Source organism: Dipteris shenzhenensis, chromosome 23 (assembly GCF_047967505.1).
Source record: "Dipteris shenzhenensis isolate YYH24624 ecotype China chromosome 23, Dip_SZ_1.0, whole genome shotgun sequence".
NCBI lineage: Eukaryota > Viridiplantae > Streptophyta > Polypodiopsida > Gleicheniales > Dipteridaceae > Dipteris > Dipteris shenzhenensis.
Window position 1 is genome coordinate 35,036,578 of NC_141618.1, and position 20,838 is coordinate 35,057,415.

General features: G+C 36.4%; 1 protein-coding gene across 3 annotated transcripts; it reads right to left on the reverse strand.

The window, feature by feature from the left end:
• Positions 1–4,876: 4,876 nt before the first annotated feature.
• Positions 4,877–20,377, reverse strand: LOC147887309 (MADS-box transcription factor 23-like). Of its 3 annotated transcripts, none has more exons than XM_087394776.1 (7): positions 19,939–20,377; positions 11,639–11,717; positions 5,768–5,829; positions 5,580–5,679; positions 5,431–5,472; positions 5,312–5,353; positions 4,877–5,215 (listed from the first exon to the last, which is right to left on the reverse strand). In XM_087394776.1, exons 1-7 carry the CDS (start codon positions 20,208–20,210, stop codon positions 4,967–4,969), a joined length of 846 nt encoding a protein of 281 aa, XP_087250902.1. In that variant the 5' UTR covers positions 20,211–20,377; the 3' UTR covers positions 4,877–4,966. The 3 variants fall into 3 exon arrangements, with proteins under 3 accessions (XP_087250902.1, XP_087250901.1, XP_087250903.1); XM_087394775.1 differs by having other exon boundaries at positions 4,877–5,224; XM_087394777.1 differs by lacking the exon at positions 5,431–5,472 and having other exon boundaries at positions 4,877–5,224.
• Between the last annotated feature and the right edge of the window lie 461 nt (positions 20,378–20,838).

A 20,838-nucleotide genomic window follows, 5' to 3' on the forward strand; every position in this document is an offset into this window, starting at 1 on the left:
TTTCATTTGGGAAGGATTTTAAGGATTAGTCCAAATGTAGAAATATGAGTCCAAAATTAATGAGATATGTGCTTATATTTCCGTGACTCCTCCGATCATTACCTCCATATTCTTGTCATTTGTGTCAAAGATGGTGAACTAGTAGACTATCTCTTTGCATCCCCTGTTAAGGCTTTGTCTCCTTCCTTACTTGCCTAGTTCTTTCATTGTTGAGTCCCAAACATAGTTGTCCTCTCTGCTACGAGTATCTCAACTACCTACTCGATCTTTTTTTTTGGTGGTTTTGTTATGTACTACACGGAAACCACTTGCACTCAACTAAATTTTCCATTGTGGGTGATTTATACTCCCCAATAGGATTTCCAAACATCAAGACAAAATGTGTAAGTTGTGGCCTGGTGATTCATCATGTAGCCCCCTTCATCTTCTAGGTGGTGGAGCAATCGCCATTTCTAGGTAGCTAGTGGAGGAATGAAGTAAAGGAACAACAAGTGCAACATAGGCCAAAGGAGATGTACATGAAATGTCACTTGCACAAAGGAAAGAATGAATGTATGAAGATGAAGCAATTTCAAAGTGATTGGGGAGAAGTTAGAACACTATTGCATATGGCCAAACAACTAGACACAATAGCCCTTTGATGCACTCCACAAATCCAAAGATCTCCTCCCAAAATTTTGACCCTAACTATTGGACCTCAACTCTTGTTTATACTAGTGTGATTTTGACATAGGTGGTGGTCAATCCTAAAGATTAACCATGATGCTCAGAACTACCCATGCCCATGTCAACCACTGCGATGGTCGAAACTAGCCATGCCCATACTTCTTTGTAGCAAGTGCTTTCTTGTATCAAAGCATTATGTTTTGTAGTACAAATGTGCTAATATATACAAACCCATTATGAATTTTGATCTTAAAAATGGCCTCTAGGAAACCTTTCAGAGTGCTGAGATTTTAAAGTACTAAATTTAAGTGTGTGTTTCATTGTGCTTTCAATTGAAGGTCAACGAAATCTTAACCCAATGAAGTGTAGCATAGTACTATTTGAAAAACCTGATATTTATATGATTTATGGTGGCGAATATTAGGATGCATAGCGCTTATTTGAAAATAACAATGTTTGTATGATGTTTGGGAAATGTTCAGATACAATGCAAATTTGAGACTTTTTGAGCTGCAAAAATTCTTTTGCATACACCTTAATGTGTTTGGTTTTAGTTAGCTAGTTACAACCATTGTGGTTACGCATGAAAGATCATCGTGTGCTTGAGCTACTAAACCTTTCTTTCACCTGACAAAAATATATACTCAGTTACTCAACTTTTCTTCTATTAGAATTCTTATCATCAGGTCAATCAAGTGATTGAGTTGCAAAAACACCCACAAGACGACTTTATGGCATGGTCAACCTAAGCATGTAGCCCATATAGAATATACCATTAAACCCCCTCGGTGTTGGACTCATACATATAGTATTTTGATACAAAATTAGGCACATTACCCATCCATAAAAGGTCTAATAGCATTTCATTCAAACTCGGCTTGTGGAAGAGAACTGTTGTCACTTTGGTACTGATACCTAGGATCAAGAATAGAATAAGCTAGAGGTGAGACATAGTACTTAGTGCATCTAGAGGTCAGAGACGACTCACGAGAGTGGAGCAAGAGGGTGGAGTAGGAGACAAACGTGGTAGATATGAAGTTGGAGTAGGAGACGAGGGTGGAGTAGGAGGGTATATCAAGAGATGAGGGTCGTGGAGCAAGAGGGAGGGGTAGGAGATGAGGGTGGAGCAGTGTGTAGTTGACAAAGCACTTGGCTGGCTATGTGGCACTTTAAATATCCAATGTCCATGGGGCCTAGAATTTTCTATTATGGAAGGATAATTTGGACTTTGAAGGGCACTACAATGAATGGTTTCCAATGTGGCACTTCTATAAAGGGAAGGGGAGCGGGGGGAGGGCCTAACTTCCTTTGTAGGAAATTGTATTATAACATATCGAGGCTATAGCAAAATTAATTTAATATTTTGATGGATCAGATGGTCATCCCACCATGCAAGCTAGGTGGCTATAATTGCATGCACCTCATGAAACTACTAGGGAGAAGAATGTGGAAAATGTCCACGGAATCCATGTGGAGCTCGATTATCAATGAACCACCACACAACAAGGAGGTAAGCCGATGGAGACAAGTCGTGGATATTCAGCAAAAAACAAGGCAAAGTAGGGGAGCCATGTTGTGGAAGTCCTCCCAATAACAGGGGTCACTCTTGGCATGTGACTTGAGACTTTCATTTCAATTACCATCTTAACTTTTGTTTTATGATGTATCAAAGCTCAATCATGATAACTATACAATGATTGATTATCATTGAATTTCTCAATTTAGTATTTCATGTTAATTTGGGTGGTGACTAATCGCCATGCAACCTAGACTTCTTGTTGTTTAGATTTTGGAATTTCAATTCTGAGATGGGACTTACAAGCTATAGACTAGAGTCCATTGCCTCTATAAAATAATCTATAATGTAATAAAAATCAATCCCTATATTTAAAGACTACAATTCCCTTCAAAGGGACTTTCTCCCTTCCTGAGAAGAGGAAGAGAGAAATAAATCTTCAAAAAGAAGTGCCACACTAAAACAAAATTCTTGTAGAGCCCTACAAAAATAATAAAAAACATCTTAACTAGAAGGACGGCCCTTCAAATTGAAATTCTATGATACACTTCAAATTTGAGGCCTGACAAAACTTGCTTTGAGGGTAGAGGTTTAATGATGGACTCGATCTTCTTCCTCGCCTAGGATATTTAATTATGATGACCAATTTCTCACAAGGGCATGGACATCTTCCATGACTATTTTGTAGTTTGTTATTATTAGAGCACCCAACCTGGTTGTTTTTGGCATTTAACAACTAGTCATTGATCTCTCCAAGCCACCCCATGATGGGCTCATGAGTGTCCAAATCTATTTTGAAGATCCTTTTACCCTTCTTTTCCTCGGGCATAACTTGCATTTGAAAATTAATAGATCTTCAATAAGAGTAGATAAATGCCTATGGCTTCTTATCTAAGAGTCGTATCTACGACCTTTCTTGTACATCTTCTTATACTAAATACCTCCAATCGCTACTTCCCACTTGTCGGTCCCCCATGATCCTTAAATGATTCCTTCACCTTATGTTTGGGTTTGGTATAGCCATGGTTTAGTGGAGGCACGTTTTGTGATGTTTTGATATCTATTGCGTGAGATATTGTACTCGACCACATAGATACTTTTAAATCTAAAGTGATGAAAGGGCACTTTATTTCTAATGGAAATTTTTTAAATTATCATGTCTCAAATGAAGTAGAATATTGACACCACAATCGAATGTTGTTTTATGATACGCTCAAGATCTAAAAAGCTACTATCTGGGAATGGGTCTAGCTAGTATCTTAAGGCTACAAGGGTTGATTCTTTGTAGTCATGTGTTTGATTTGGAAACTCTATGATCTTTTGAGCTTGATTGCATGGGACCTTGTTTTTAAAGTTACACATACTTTATTTTCCTACACACCCACCCGTGTGCCACAATTAAATATCAATAAATATTAGTCAACTTAATGGTGGATAGATAATTGATTCATAATGCACATACCACTTGTGCATTGTGTGTAGCACTCGCACTTCTAGCTTTCATAGTGTGTACAAGGCATACCAATTGAAACTAATATTTGCATGGCAAAACAATGTTTTGACAACATTACATATTTGTTTGAAGGTCTTTGAAAGATTTCTTCAAAACACTAAGAGATGGCACCCTTTTTTTTTAAAACAGAAAGCTTGAAATTTCCACTTTTTTAATATCCAATTCACATTAAAATTCGGATTGTTAAAAACTTATGTATATTGTGTGACGAGCAAAAACACGCTATTCAACATTTTTGGACTTTCCCGCTTATTTCAAGTTTTTTCCACAATGATCACCTCCACTCAAAATCCACTTGGTAAACTCAAAAATTTGCTGAATTTGAATTCGGCGAATTTTTGAGTTTACCAAGTGGATAGAGAGAGAGAGAGAGAGAGAGAGAGAGAGAGAGAGAGAGAGGATGAAATGAATCTACTACATGCCCAAACTCATCCTCTTAAAACTTAACAACTAATGTAATTTCAATAAAATGAAAATTCACAAGGTTTAATACCATTAACTTCACCATGCATAGCAAGGACTATCCACCATGACATCCCCATTGGTATTATCAATGCCCAAAATAATGGGTGTACACCATAGTATAAACATTCGCACTCACAAATACCAATCCATGCATCTCTGCATACTTGAGCATCCAATTAGGATCTAATTATAAAAAGGCCTTTGTATGGAGCTTCTGTCAACCCTCCGGAGGTGAACGCTAATCAAAGTACCCTTCATTCAAGCTACAGTTAAATAGTATAGTCTCTCATAAATGGACATTTCTAAGCAAAAAATGCTTACAAAAGATAGCTGATAGGAGCACTTTAGAAAGAATTTATTTATCAGCCAAGCACAACATGGTCGAAAACTTTGCGAGGTAACTTTGCATGTCTGCTACTATGGTAACAAATAGAGCAGTTTCTCTCATGGCAATCACTCATGAGGTTGAAAACCATGAATTTCATCACGCATACCAAGGACCATCTATTATTACGAGATTATTACATCCCCACCGACTAATTATTTGATGGCAAAACATGCACATAGGTGTAGTTAGCACCAAAGTAAATATCGCTACACAATCTTCCATGTACCACCAAGCCATACTATTTAAGACTTGGGCTAACACTAACCATCCTTTTAGGGAAGTTTAACATCAGGCAATCAGAGTGGTCAAAGGAAAAGTAATTCACTGTTAACTAAACTTTATTTCTTTAAATTGTTTTGAAGAATGTATTCCTTACAGATATACTTACAACAGTGTCCCTTTCAAGCAAATGGAAGATTCAACCTGTGAGCCAAGCATTTGAACGCATCAACACCTGTGCAAAGGTTAAACCACTCAAATGAGCGTGTGGGTGGAAGAGAGAGAGAGAGAGAGAGAGAGAGAGATCTGTCAAGTTATCCCCAAGTTGTAAGGTTGTTTCGGTGGCAGTTATGTTTGATCGAGCGTTAGAAGTAGCTTTGACACTCGAAGAATCCTGACAATCTTGACAGCTGATTGTCAACCTAGTATTTCCTTGCATGCTGGACAGCTGGAGAACCTTCAAGCTCAAGGACATAGATGATCAGAAAAACAGGCAAGGCCTCCTCTAAAACTGAAAAGGTCACGCATCGACATGTTGCCTTACCTTCGTTCTGAGCATCTCATTCTCTTTGAAAAGCAGATGTTCCTGAAGAAATCCGATGATAAAACAGTCAGAGAAATGACCGTGTATTGAATCAGCCAGAAAACAAACATGTCACACACCTTTTTACAAAGATATGGTACTTCTTCCATCAGCAGTTGAGTCTGCCCAGACAAGTGCAACTTGGATGATGACCAAAGTATAGGATTGCCTGATCAATTCTGGAAGACTACATTACGTTTGGTGCAAGCAAACAAGATTGATCACAAACCTTTCTGACCCCCACTCGGTTTGCCCCAATTTCTAATTGCCTTTCTAGGTTTTGTAAGTCTTCCAATGACAATCCTGCCAGATTTTGGCCCATCATATGTCTGCACTGTACAGAGTTACCATAAGATCAGAAAATTTTGTATTTCTCAAATGCCATAAAAGCTTAAACCAACCAGGCTGCAGCCACACCTGTATTCGTTTTCCAGCAAATCCAATTGTTCCTTCAATTTGGCAGCTTGTTGACCCCACCTCTGCATTTCCAGCAGCCTCAATTAACTTGGGATCATGAAGATAACATATTGGGAACATACGAATCGATCTAATGAGTCCTAGATCTTCTAAAATCGGTAACTTGTTGACTAGTTCTAGGTTTCTCAGAAGATATACAAACGCCCTACCACTCAGCTGCCTATGCTCTGTTTGATAGCAAGTAAAACTAGCCCATCCTAACATTATAATCTAACCCAACCCGACCACAAAACACACTGAGCCAACATAGCGAAGTCCTTGTCCCCTAGTAAACCACAGGTAACAAAGTAAATTGGAAATTAGAAATTGGAGGTTGCTTAAAAAAGCACGCTGGCATCTACAAGGACAGGCACCTTTTGCAAGGAGAATTAATCTCTGAGATCTGAGGCTGGAGATAGCATGGAAATGTGAGAGGCCAAGATTCAAGGAGCCAGAGCAAAGAACATGGAAAGGTCAAAGACGGGAATTTCGAGGAGCGTGACCGTTTCTTGAATGATCCTCCATTGAGTGCTCAATGGCGTACATCATCCATTTTCTTGTTTGCACGAACTATTTGTGCTACTTCATTGTGTGCGGCCAATCATACCACCGGTGTACTAATTTTGAAACGTTATTCTTTGAAATGCGCCCAATAAAGGATTCGAGCATAGTACATCTAGCTTCCTTTCGATATAACGATGATACTTAAAACCACACACAACCATATAGGTTTCTGATCACAAGACTATGAGCTGCAAAACCTTTTTGTGAGCATGCATCATTGAATCGTTGGATTTTAAAGACATCCATATTCTTTGGAGTTGATCGTGAATTGAGAGCCTTAAAAGAGACGTGCTCAAGTGAATTCTAAAGCACAAGAAGTGCTTGATTCTTAAGCTCAGAAGGAAGTCCGTTTGAATTTATTTGGTCGCATTGGAGATTGTGAAACTTACCTGAAATGGAAGTGATCAGTTCAAGTTCCTCATGCAGTAGTTTCAATATCGTTTTTGTCTCCTTGCAACATCTTATCTGGCTCTTCCAATGTCTTATTTTGTACTCTTTGGGCTTTGATGGGTTTTGGCCGAATGCACGTGCTGTTTTTAATATTTGTCGGTGGCCTCACAGTTTGGATTGTTACACTTTTCGGATAGTTTGAGTTCTTCAGCCGTCAACTTTCTTGTAGCTGCTCTTAATCCCGTTCAACATATGCATATTGTAACCATTTGGGCTTTTTTTAAAGAATAGTCACCTCACTCAATATTCACCTAGCAGTACATAGGACACCTCCATACAAAAATGGCCTCATGACTTAGCAAAAGTTTAGCAAAGTTGTAAATTCATGACCTCCACTCAATAATGATATCCAAAATTCACTTCAATTCTAACACTATGCAAGCCACCTCCACCCCTTTCTTCAGTGTTTAATATTGAAAATATAATAACATGAGTTTTAATCATGTCAACTCAAATAAAGCAATTGAAGCATTTGTTGAATTCAACATATAGGTGGTATCGAAATACAACATTTGTTTCGAATATAATGTAATATAAAGATACTTTGTTCGTTTTAAATGAGGCCTAGAAATTGTTGTCACATGCTTCCAAATTCGTTCAGGGTCATCAAATTCTAGTAGGGTCAAAGCAATATGGTTAGGTGGTACTAGAAGCAGTCTCTTTAACACTGATTTCAATACTACTTTTTATTATGTTTCGACAGTTTTAGGTGAATTTATAAGATATTAGTCATACTTTTCAAGATTCTTGTCCATAAACATACTAAGAATATCATTTTGAATTTTAAACACAATCAGAGTCCTCATATCAATCATCTTTTTTCTATTTGAAAGTTAGAAAGTAGTACCACCTAACCATGCTTTAATTGAGAATTGGATTTTGACTTGATGGATCAAATGTGCTCAAGTGATATTAAGCGCGGCGCGCATGCGTGCACACACACACACATGCGGCTGCTATTCACGGACTATTATATATTTTTTCACATCATATATGTTTCTTTTAAAGACTTGTAGTCCTTCGTTTCTAGCAATGAATATTGTTACTTACTTCCACCTTAGTCGAATCCTTTTGGTTTGGAACCTATTCACATTTCATTCGCAAACAAGCCTCATATCATCATTTGATAGTATATTTATCAGGGATACTTTTAAAAGACTTTGGTTCATACAACAAATTTGTAAATGTGGTAGGGATTCCTTTCTCATTCCTTGTTATCTGAAGAAACTTTACCACCCAAGTTGGTTGGTCCACCTTGTTTCAAGTCTAATATCGGATTGGAATATAAATACTCTTTTGGGTTTTGTCAGACGGCACAAACTTTGGTAAGGTCTCGTCATCCTTCCTACCACAACATGTTTAAGTTAAAATGAATTGCTCAAATTATTCCTATCTATTGTGGTATCTTTAACAATTTCAAAACCGATGACTCATCTCGTTGTGGCCAAGAAGATTCAAAGCATTCAATGCTCAATAGATTTTCTTGTTCTTTTAGATATTCAATAAGGATTTAATAATCTCCATATTTTTATCAAACTCCTCTAGATATTTATTTGCCATACTTGTAGAATGTGAAATGAAGGCTTGCAAGCCTCCAATTTCATCCAATTGGTCCTATGCTCTTCATGAATGCCAGAACATTTACTGGAAAGGATAGAGTTCATATATGTGTTAACTTTTAAAAATATATATGAGCCTCCACTATTTTTGTTGCCTTGCTCTCCCAAATCCTTCATCTCAAACTTCAGCTTCAATAGCATTTTCACATGAAGGATATCTTCATCACTATCACCTGTGATGATCAAATCATCAGAGGGAGTCGCACCGAAACTTTTGGTTCATGGAGGTCTCATGTAAGGTCCATAGTTAGTCTCAAACTCGAGATACACACATTCATACCAATTATTCCTCTACTAGGTAGAAGCCTTTAATTAACTTGCTATGGATTAGGTCTTTAAAAACAAATTTGTATGGCCCAAAAACTCATGCTAAAATTTAGGAGTGAAGGATGGAAACATATCTCATGAATAGGTTTAACCCGATCCATCTATTTCCATAGAACATGCCCTATCCTTAGCCCTAAGGCACCCAATCCTATGCCATTCCTTACAGTATCCCTAACCTTGCGTCTATGCATTAAATCCATGACTTGAGCTAAGGAAATTCTTATATCGATCCCAAAATGCAAGAAGTTCTACCCAAATAGCGTGTGTCTAGAACATGACAGATGGTCATAGATTTAAACAAAATTCCATGATAGTTTACTAATAAAATATCACTAAAATGGACATCTAATAAATAAGGATTATACAAGTGGTATTACCATTAAATAACCATGCTAAATTTCTCTTAAAAATATTTTATTAAATTATCTACATAGGCAATGTAATCTTCAGATGTATGCCATACTCCCACAGTAGAGACTTTTTGTCCCTTCAAAATTAGGATTGCATTTCTCAATATTATTAAGTCTACCAGACAAACAGTAGAATTATAGAATTTACACAAATTAAAGTGTAATACCATAGAGTTTTAAAAAAAATCCCCCAACAATTATTCTAGGTAGTATTCTAGAACACTTTACTAGCAATAATAGAAATTAATTTCAATTAGCATCTCATTCTAGGTAGCAATATATTACTTAAGAAACGTTCGTATATTGATCCCAAAATGCAATGATTCCCAAATAATATGCCTCTAGAACTTTACTAATGAACACGGATTTAAATTAAATTCCATGATTGTTTACTATCAAAATACCTTAAAAAAGGACATCATAAATAAATACAGATTACACAAGCGGTATGATCATCAAATAACCACGTCAACTTTCTCTAAAAATAACTTTATTATTTAAATATTCTCTACACATGAAATTTATTCTTAAGATATATGCCATCTCACAATGGAGACATTTTGTCCCTTTAAGCTTAGGATTTCATTTCTCACTATTAGTAAGTCCACTAATCAAACACTCAAATGCTATAGTGTTTACACAAGTGAGGATATATTGTTTGCAAGGTGTAAATCAATATCAAATTCTCCAATAATTATTCTAGACTAGCATTAATTTCATTTATCATCTCATTATAGATATAAATACATGGCTTTGAGTGTGAATTCAATCTTCACATTTAAATGATTAAGATATTAAAAAGACTCTCCAAATACTTCTATTACCCTTATACTGATGGGTCACAAAGGACTCTCTGAGAAAATAGATGACAAGTATGTCTCACATTAAGTAAAAGGAATTCTATGTATGGGGAGAGGGCAATCACATGGTGAACTAGAATATGTAAAGTATATCGAATCCGAGGTTAATTATGCCTTGATAAATAGACAAATTATGCTATGAAACTTAAGATCACTATGACTAAATTTTATGTGATCAAATTTAGAGTTGGATATGATATCCTAAAAGGAAGAATTTTTCATGAAATTAAAATTCATAGATTTATCCTTATGCATACATGTACACTTAACATGTTATAGTTGGTATATTAGATCATATCAAAGCATGCCCTTTTCATTAATTTATTTTGATATTTTATTCTAAAGTAGGTTTTGAATATGAAGCATAGAATTCCCATGTTCTCTACACCTTTGCAAATTTGATACAACTGAAAAGGAGACAATACCCATAGATTATATATGTTATGTATTGATTGTTTAACTAAGAACTAGATGCTTTATGACATTTTATAATTTTGATACAATATCTTTGCTACAATCTATCTTTTAAGTACCTCTCATATTCATTGAAAATTTGTGTTCTCCAAATTCATGGTTTCTATCTTCATGTCTAGAATCAACATCAACAAGTCGTGAATGATTAGTATTTCATCATGAGACCAATACAAAACAATGCAACCAAACTTTCAATGGCTCATGAATCAACTGTCACTCCAAATCCAACATATCTTATCAGCTTGCACAAAATTAGAATCTCCTATTTATTTGTAGAGGGCAATGAGGACAAAGGAGGCAGGGTGAATGTAAATGAATGGATGTTAATCAATGGATATCCTCGTATAGAGTATAACTATAATGTAATTTTGCTCTCTTCCCTCCATGCTACAAGTGAAAATCCCCACACACTCCTCCCTATGACACATACATACCTCCAACTACGTCTAACAGGGCCAATACGTGTTACACATGTTACCGAGAAGTTCAAGGTCCAAGAGGCCATTGTGTGTGCACGTCTCCTTTTGGTGGGTTCATAGGATAGTGGATGGTTGGGAGGGTCGAGGGGACAGGCCTTCTTTGAAGGCCAAGTTTCTAGCTTCCCTTTTGGTGTGGCCATAGTATAGTGGAGGGTAGGGAGGTTGTGGGGGAGGGGATTGCTCTGAAGAACTCCATAGAACCCCAATTTTCAAGAAGCCTTATGCTTAGTAGGTTTTCAAGGAAACTACTTTTCTTCCTTTTACTACCATGACTAATTTCATGCTTAAGTTTCCACTACTTTCCTTGAAATACTATGATGACTAGGATAAAACTAGGAATGCATCCTAAAATCCAAATTTAATCGAAGTGTCACTTCTCTATAAGATAAATTTTAGCTTAAAAGAAGAAAATATTCAAGATCCTTATCAGTCTCCATAACTATTAGCACAATGTCATGGAAACTTATTCCGTGACGTTTCCTTATTCTATGGGAATGTAAAAACAATCACAATGTCAACCATGTCCAATCATCCCATGCTAGGTTAAAGAATCATATGAGTTTTTTCAATTATTCCTATCCCTTGTATCTATTTAGTGTACCATATTTGCACACTATAGCGATTTTTGATTTATAAATTTGATTTTTACCTCATTTTCTTCAGCTGGAATACCATATCCTTGCATCCCTCCTCCATAGTTTGTGTATCTTTCTATGATCCTCCTCATGCTACAAAATCAAAAAGTGCATCCTATTTACTCTCTCTCTCTCTCTCTCTCTCTCTCTCTGTGCGCGCGCATACATGCATACATACATACATACCAATACATATACATATGCAAACACACACATGCATGTGTGCACAAACACACACACACACACACACACAAAAGGGGGGGGGGGGGGAAATATTCACAAAAGAATGTCATCCACAAGAGCATGAAGAATTGGGGATAGGAGGATGTGAGAGAGATATTTGAAAATATATGCATTTCTAATGTACTCAATGCATTTCCTTCCTAGGGATATACAAAAACAAAGAACAAAAATAGAATGAAGTTCAGAACGTATGATACAACCATCCTCCCCCTTTTCGGCTTATCGAGGAAGAGATATAAAGATGTAATCGATGTGATACTTTTTTGATTTAATATAAACACACCCTCATTTTGGATTTATTTTTTTTGCAAACGTCTTATAGTGAAGAATTAAATAAAAATTTATATCGCCATCAACTATCTTTATAATACACTACCAAAAAATATTCGCATTGAGAGTACAGAAGCTACAATTGCAATGGTCTAGCTCCACAAACATTTTCCAATATGAAACGGTTTTTGAAAAGAAACAGCTCTACTATAGACACCACGTTAGTACGATACAAAATATCACTTTGGAGCCAAGGTATTAGTTGACATGACTTGCACAAATAGTGATTGGGAGGCTAAATCCATCCGCGTGGATCATTGGTTTCAAAGTGAAGACAATAGAAACTTTAGCTAGATAGAACCTAACAAAATCTTTTCTTGAAATTTAAAGTACAAAGGGTTATACTTTAAAAATTGCATTCTTCATAGATCTAAAGCTTCTAGGATTATTACTGAGTGAATTAGATGTAATATTTAATTTGATTCCTATAATTTTCAGATTATTAATGATGGATTAATTTAATGTTTAATTTGTTTGATAATGTTTTACTTCCATATTGAAATTAGAAATAAATGTTTTGATAACAATAGAAGATTATGATAAGAATGTGGCAAAATGAAAAATTCATACTTCAAGCCCTATTGTAGTTCCCCTTTGTACCTACATGGACTCTCCCTTGCCCAACTTTGTAGTGGTCTATTCTTAGTAGATTTGAGGAATGAATTATAATTTATTTTCCAATTGAATTGATATGTGTGTTGGTGTTTCCTAGTTTATTTTCCAATTGAATTGATATGTGTGTTGATCTTTCCTAGTTTTCATCCTTAATTCAAGTACCCAAAAATGCCTTTGCAATAACAGTGGGTGATGAAAAGCAAGAGAGGAACATCAAGTCAATTTTGCCTTATGATGGAATCTTGAAAGTTGGTGATATCTCTTTTTTTAAATCTTAATAGTCTTGCTTATAATAAGAAATTGAAGGTTGCATGGAGAAGATGAAGAACGTCTTACAAATACCTAAAATAATGGCACTTTAAGTGTAATAGCATTCTCATAAGTATTCTTGCTAGCCAATAACATATCATCCACATATAGTGCTAGGAGTATCAGGCTATTATCCTTTAAGAGTAGAACTTCCAACTATCAACTTAGTCACATAGCAGGTAAGAGAACATTTCCAAACGTCATCTTCTTCTTCTTCCTTGGGAGCTACAGTGCCACGCTTGCAAACTACTCCAAGGATTATTGTGCCTGGGATAGCCGGAGGGAGAAGGCGACCTTGGCTGGAGCGGAAACTTCATCAGTAGCCAACGTTTAGACGTGCACTTGTTGCAGCAACAGAGGCAATGGGAGGATTAGGTGGTGTCGTGCCGGTATCAATAGTATTCTTCACATGGAGTCTCTTAGCAATCAGGCTTGGCAAGGACGGTAGATACAATACTAGACATTTGCAAAAAATTACATATCGAGATAACATATTTGAGCATTGTAATCCCCTAACCTTCCCAGTATCAAATGAAATACAATGTTAATGAAATTTTCTTCCGTCCTTTTAGGAGTGGCGAGTATTAAGCATAACCATATTAACATGTTGGTACATCTAGCACAGTCAAGAACTAGTTACTACATGATAATAACATACCACCCAAGTCCTAAATTGGGACTAGTTGATAAGATAAGCAGCAAGTATGTCCCCCCGTGGAATAAAATGTTGAAATTCAATTAGTATTAGTTTGACCTCCCCGAATGATTCATCATCCTATGCTTCAATTGGTAAGGTTGGTGTTAGATAATGTTATTAATACGTGATAAATGAGATTGTGGAGGTGGCAAGGCAGCTAGTTTGGTCTCTCAGCTTTGAAGTTTTCCCTTCCCTTCAGCTTTGGCTGCCTGTCCTTACCCTCAACTTTGGCTTGCTATCTCTCCCTACCCGCTTGCCCTTCCTCTGCCTCCCTTTCCCCCTGCCCTTCTATCCTTCCCCCTTTCCTTCCCCCTCACCCTCCTGCCCCTCTTTTATTTATTCGCACTGTCGCATGATGCTAGTTGCATGCTACATGTGCCCTATCGCATGAAGCTAGGTGCTATTGCATGCACCCGTGGGAACCTAAAACTTCTTTCAAAAATGAAATTGGTGGGCTGGCGAGGCGAATGCGGGGTGCCAAGAACTAGTATCGACGTGGAGGCTTCATGAAATTCCAAAGCGTACGGCTACGTGACCGCACATCAACATGGGTAGCCTGGGGAATTAGGAACTTAGCCTGTCACACCTAGAGAGTTTGTTCCATTCTTATCACATTTGTTTTGGCTTTTGATCTATCTTTTCTTCTTTCCGCTGACATTTTATGTTAAGTTATGATCCGATCCAAACACTTCATTTTTGTCCTGACTTGTTTGTTGTGTTTTCAACTCGTGGCATTGTGTTCCATAAACGTTGTATCAATAAATTGGTTAACAAAGTGAACTCTTGTTAGCAAAAAGGGTACACACACACAGGTTTATGTAGGCATGTACGCGCACACATGTACATATGCACACATGAACATACACATGCAAAAACACACGTACACACGTATACATACGCACACATATATTAAAGTTCTTTGTTTATATTATTTGATCAAACAATAATGAAATCGATATAATGTATCAATATCATGCGGGTTTCTACTAGGAATGGTTTTATTATATTAAAAAATGGCTCATGTTACTAAGCAAAGAGAGGTGAGGAATTGTAAAAATATGATGACATTGTTTTAAAGTATCACATCCACAACCTCAATGAACTTTATTACTTGTATTGTCTCTATTGGTCTTGTTTTCACTAGTCATTATGTATAAGCAAGCAAGCCAAGACACTATGAGATGAGGCATCCAGATCCTAGGAACCTTTTGTTTGATTTATAAATATGTCTCTAGTAACCTTTTATGTAGTCGTTATCCTATAGAAGCAAACAAAGCCTCTCTTAATGAGATGATATCAAGATACCACACCATACTTTCGTCCTTTAAATGAGAATGAAGATGGTAACATCCCAAGTGATGTTATACTTAAGCATAGGGAGAAGGAAAGGATCAGCAAAAGCCATAATCTCAGCAAGCCGGTCTGCGCCAAAGAGAAGAGCGATACGTTGTTGAAAGAAGATCTTACGGCTTAACATGACATGAAGTGATATATATCAAGGAGTTTAAGGGGACTGATTGGGTTGGATGGATACGCTTTGTGTTTGTACAAGGGTAACGGCTGAGTAAGTATCCTCACAAAGTTTGAACAATGCATCTTTTCCATTAGCAAAGTTTTGCTAAAGGATTCACCTAATAACATCTAATTTTATTATAGAGATTATTGATCAATCCTAGATATGTTTCTCTTAGTTCGAACTTTTAAACTTTAGCAAGTAGCACAATCATACTGTCTCTGAGTTTCTAATGATAAAAGATGCAAAATTATTTTAAAACATACACAACATTAATGTGAACGCGTTTTTTATAAAAAATTAAGGTTTGAAAAGTTAGGATCTTCTTGTATTATGAACTATTAATATTCTTTTTTCTTTATAAAAATATATTCTATAGGAATATGTAATAATGAAGTAACAATGTTCCACTAATGATATCCAAACCAGATTTTTGAATTTAGACTGGGTTTACTATGCAATTCACTTAAATCCTCAATGTTTTCTTAGCCTTTTTAGTAATACCATGCTAGGATTATTTATTTTCGATCCACTAGTCTTTTAGCTATTTCTAGTAGTCTTTGTCTTAATATGTGTGTGTGTACACACACATACATTGTTCATGCACTTTGAGCCAAGCAATAAGAAGATAAACAGTTTAAAAAATCAAGTTTGCAATTGAGCAACTTGACATAGAGTTTGAGATCAGTATCTTCCATTTTTGGACACCACATGCAATTGATTGCATTGATTTTTATGCATATTTCTTTAGTAAATTTAATGTGCAATAGATTTAAAAGAGACCTAGAAAGAAGATGTTTGTGAGGATTTGCTTATCATCATGTGTCTTCACATTGATTCATATTTAAATTTGGACTCCCTATTATCATTCGCCCCCCCGTGGATAGGGATTTAATATTGTGACTATAATCATCATTATGATTGACATCATAATTAAGATTGCGCTTGAGATTGAAATTTTGGAGATAGAGCACAAAGTTTGTATGTTTTAGGCATTATACCTAAAGGTTGCAATACCAAAGAAGCATACATAATATGCTCATTCATAGGGTAATAATAAAACCCTTGCTTATATACAAGTCATGTATTACCTTTGCCTTAGTACGCTTATGTCTTTCCATTTTACAAATTCCAAAAACTCTCATCTAATTAGAGTTTGATAAATTTCTACATTAGAAAATCCTTTGTATTGACCCATCATTCTTGGTTACACTATTAGATGCAGATCCAAGGGCAATGCATGTTGTTCTAGATTAGTTTTTATTTCATATTGTTTTCTTTTTGTTCATGAAGTATTTCTTTTAGATTTTAAATCAAGCTTGATCTTTTATCCTCTAAAATCTATTTGAAAAATTTACCTTTTGTGATTCATTCAACTTTGTGATTCAACACCTTTTCCTATGCACCACTCTTTAGCCTCAAGTAGTAACTAACCAAAGAGTAATTTGTTGGCATCTTTGTAAGTATACCATTTAGTGTTAATAATGACAAGATAATTACACAAAGCGATTCATAAAAGTGTTCAAGAGAGTCACTTCACAATATTGCGACGAGGTCATAAGTAACAATGTGTACCTCTTTGAAAAAAAAGAAAAGAGTAACAATATGTATCAAACCTTAGTTAGTCAACCTTTGGAAGGGGGAAGAGGAGATAAAACACACAAGGGAAAAGTGAAAAGGAATCAAACTAAAAACGTTCATCTCTTTTCTATTCTCAAGACTTGAAAACGTCCCTAAAGTACTAAGAAAAATCCCCAAGTACTTAATCAACAATTCACATATGTAAAAGCAATATATATTGACTCTTTGGAGTCTTTCATCATATGTAACCCTATCACATGAGTTAAATAGGATGGTATTTTTAAAATTTGAATTTTATAAGAAATAATTTACATAAGGGAATATTTAAAATAACTTATTTTTTTAAAAATAGGTTTGTATAGAACAAGGCTACATTTTATTAGTGAAATATTAATGGATAAGGGATTTTATAAATGGGCCTTAAAAGCACGTGACAAAGAGAGTATATACATAGCAAAACCCCCTCCGCCGATTATATTAAAGATGAATGGGACTATTGCTCATTCATTATCAAAAGAAGGTTATACAATTTTGATATAATAGTTCAAATCGAATTACCAAGAAGAAATTAGCATTTATCCAAGAACACATTGCAATAGAAATATTTATAACATTGAGCTACCTTCGAGATTGTTTTCCAATCACTTTTGGCTTATGAATGAAGAAGGTGAAACAAAGGAAGAAGGACATGGGAAAATGAAGTTTTGTAATAAGATCAAATGAATGAACAAGAACATGAAAGTATGCACATTGGAAGAGAAGATGTTAAAGCAAAGGAGTTGAAAGGATACATTCTAAGAAGTTTAAATATGTAATCAACATGGCAATGCATGGTCTAAATTTTTTATAAGGCTTACTATATTGGATGAACACAAATTCACATGTGAATCTGTGGAGCTAACTATGAATATATAGGTGAAGAATAGATGATTAGGACTTGTGATCTGAGAACTTTGTATATGGAATGATGGAGGAATGATGAAACCTTGCCCTTTGGCTTCATCACTCGCTTATAGATTGGATAGTCACATCCCCAAGGTATTAATAAAAATATCATATGATTCCATGAAGGCACTTGAATTTTGAAGCTCAACATCTATTTCATATTAAAGGCATGAGCATGAAGAAAGTGATGATGGCTAGTAGCTATGCTTAGTGACTTCTGCAGCTTTTTCGTGGCAAACCTACTCGTGAAACCAATGTAATTCACATGTGCAATAGCTAAAATACTGCTAAAGTTGACTACCTTTTAAACACCTTCTCTCTATGTTTTTTAAGAACTCCTTTATATTTATGTCAAAAATGAGTGCCATTCATATTTTTTAAACGTTTTTCATTACATCATAAAAATCTTATACTCTTTATTTAGCTTTTTTACAATTGAACCTCAGTTGAACCAACAAGAAAAGGCATTAAAAGATTCCTTTTAACCTTACATATGGATCATTTATAAGCCATATACCTATTCAAAGGGCCAAATAAATGTTCATGATCCGTAATCTTTTACAATGAGCAATGAACTATAGACAACAACTGTACATGAACATGTCACACCTAGGCCATTGTTTATATGATGGACAAAACAACATTTGAGCTTCTAGCATTTACATCTAATAAGATCTCTAAATTGAAATCTCATATTCATGGAATGTGATTGCCCAATAATGTTATCCTTGGATTGTAGTCCACATTATTCCTAAGGTTTATAAACATGAAGTTACCATGTAAGTTATTTTACTCTTAATTTTAAGAAGAGATCATCAAATTGAGAGGCTTAGAAAGGTGAGGTCCATTGTTTACCAGTGTGGAAATGACAATCACTACTCCACATATGTCATAAAGCTCATGGTAGATTACCTGATCCAAAGGCTCACAAAAGCAACACTTACAACTACAAGCTCCAAACACAGTTATCAACCTAAATTGAAATTCAGCTATCAATGAGACACAATTTAACCCATTCCATGCCACTACACACATTAAAACTTATAGGAGGTATTCTAAAGAATTGAGAACTTTCCTAGCCCAATTGTTTCTTTAATGAACCTCAAAGAAAATATCTATGCAAAAATATTCAACCAACGCTTTTTAAACATTGACCAAAGTTCCTTTGCACACACATATGAAGCTATATAACCTTATTTCTCAAAGAGGCTATAACTAGAAAGTAATGTGAAAGCAATAGAACTGTATGTAATCGGAACTTTCTTCACAAAGTGGGATAAAACATGATGTATGATTAAATCACTTTCTACCTTTATCAAGTTTCTCTTTTGGGCCCAAATATAGAAGGCTGTTGTCACTATGACCATAAATGTTTAGCCACAAAAAAAATGGACCATAAAGTTGTTTCCACAAGACATATGGAAAGTACTGGTTTTTGTGATTGAGCATCTATTGTTACTATATGACCTCAAGCATCTATTATTACTATAGGACCTTTCTTAGCAAAAAACAAGTGCATTACATAGTCTAACATTGTAAGCTAACCATTTCATTTTGTAGATCATGAATGCTCATCTTGTGTATCGTGAATCTGCAATAGTTTTTCCTTACTCGTTCTAATCAATGAGCTTAGGGCTTTGCTCAAGTTCAATTTTTTTGAAACCCCTATGGCGACTAGGCTGTGGCTCTCTGTTATCCCATTGTAAGAAAGATGAATGCACTGGGTTTACGATTCATCAGCGTCTGAACATGTAAGTTCGTGCTGTTGATGATAGAATATAGGCTCCTAAAATCCGTGAGTAATTTTTATGCTGTCTGACAGTGGGGCTTCAACCTTGAGCAAATGGGGCGGCTCTTGCTTGCTCATCATGCGAGTGGAAGCATCATGCTAGTCCACAGTGAGCCGGAACAGTGTATAACCTCACTGGATTTGACCGTAGCCATTTGTTTCAGCCGTCGAGCAAGCGGATGCGATTTTCAACTAATCAGGTTTGGAGTTTTCATTTCAACGAGTAAAAACCATTACCAGCATCCTTAACTAGGAGAATAGACTGCAAGTTTCGTCGGGTTTGTTCTCATACCTGGAGCTGGAATACTCGTAAAGCCTCCCAGTGGTCGAGAAGATAATGGTCGCTACGTCAGCGTCGCACAGGACGGACAGCTCGTAAGCTTTCTTGAGTAAGCCGTTTTTGCGCTTGGAAAATGTGACTTGCCTGCTGGTGATGTTCTCGATTCGTCTGACGGGTATTTTGCGGCGAGGAGGGGAAGGTCTCTTGTCTAAGATCTTAACATGGTGGTGTGGCTCTTTTGGGGTGAAGGGGTGAGGTTGAACGAGTGCACTGACGGAGGACATGGTTGGTTGGGGGGGAGGGAAGAAGCTATGGAGGATTTGAGGTGTGGGAGGTTGGCTATGGCGACTGTGCTACGAGCTTTCAAGGACAACGTACAAAGCGGGTTGGTCATCTATCCCCAGCCAAAGGTGTCATCTACACCAACACCCCCTCCTCTAATTTGCAGCCAAAGGAGATTTGGGCATTGAGCTTCCAAACCCCAGGTGTCCTGGCTTATGGTGTGTGTGTGTGTGTTTTTTTTGTTTGAGTTGACCATGGCTCTAAACCCTGTGCCCACCTCCCATAAGATAAGCGGCTTAGTACACGAATGCCCAAAGTTCAGACCCGAGTCAGCGGCTCTTGGTAAGGAGGTCACACGTCCTATGGACCGACTATCTCGCATGCTTCTAGCCACTTGTTCGCTCAAACCCACCTCCTATAATTCCAACACTAGAAAGGCTCTTCCCTGCGTCTACTCCCGTCCCCTTTCTCGAGCACAACTGGGTGCACTACATAGACATCATCGCACCGAATGTCGAACACCTCTAGAGTGCATTCCGTCCCCCTTGCTTTGGGCCACAATGTGCCTTCTGTCTCCTTTCTTCTATCTCTCTTGCATGCCTTCCATCCCCCCTGTTTCAAGCCACAATG

What these genes read in the sequence shown, in the direction of transcription:
- LOC147887309 (XM_087394775.1), bottom strand. Translation starts at nt 20,210, where the DNA reads ATGTCCTCCGTCAGTGCACTCGTTCAACCTCACCCCTTCACCCCAAAA. An exon ending in TTGCTGGAAAACGAATACAG is followed by an intron (nt 5,680 to 5,767) that starts GTGTGGCTGCAG and finishes TGTACAGTGCAG; the next exon opens with ACATATGATGGGCCAAAATC. An exon ending in TACCATATCTTTGTAAAAAG is followed by an intron (nt 5,354 to 5,430) that starts GTGTGTGACATG and finishes GGATTTCTTCAG; the next exon opens with GAACATCTGCTTTTCAAAGA.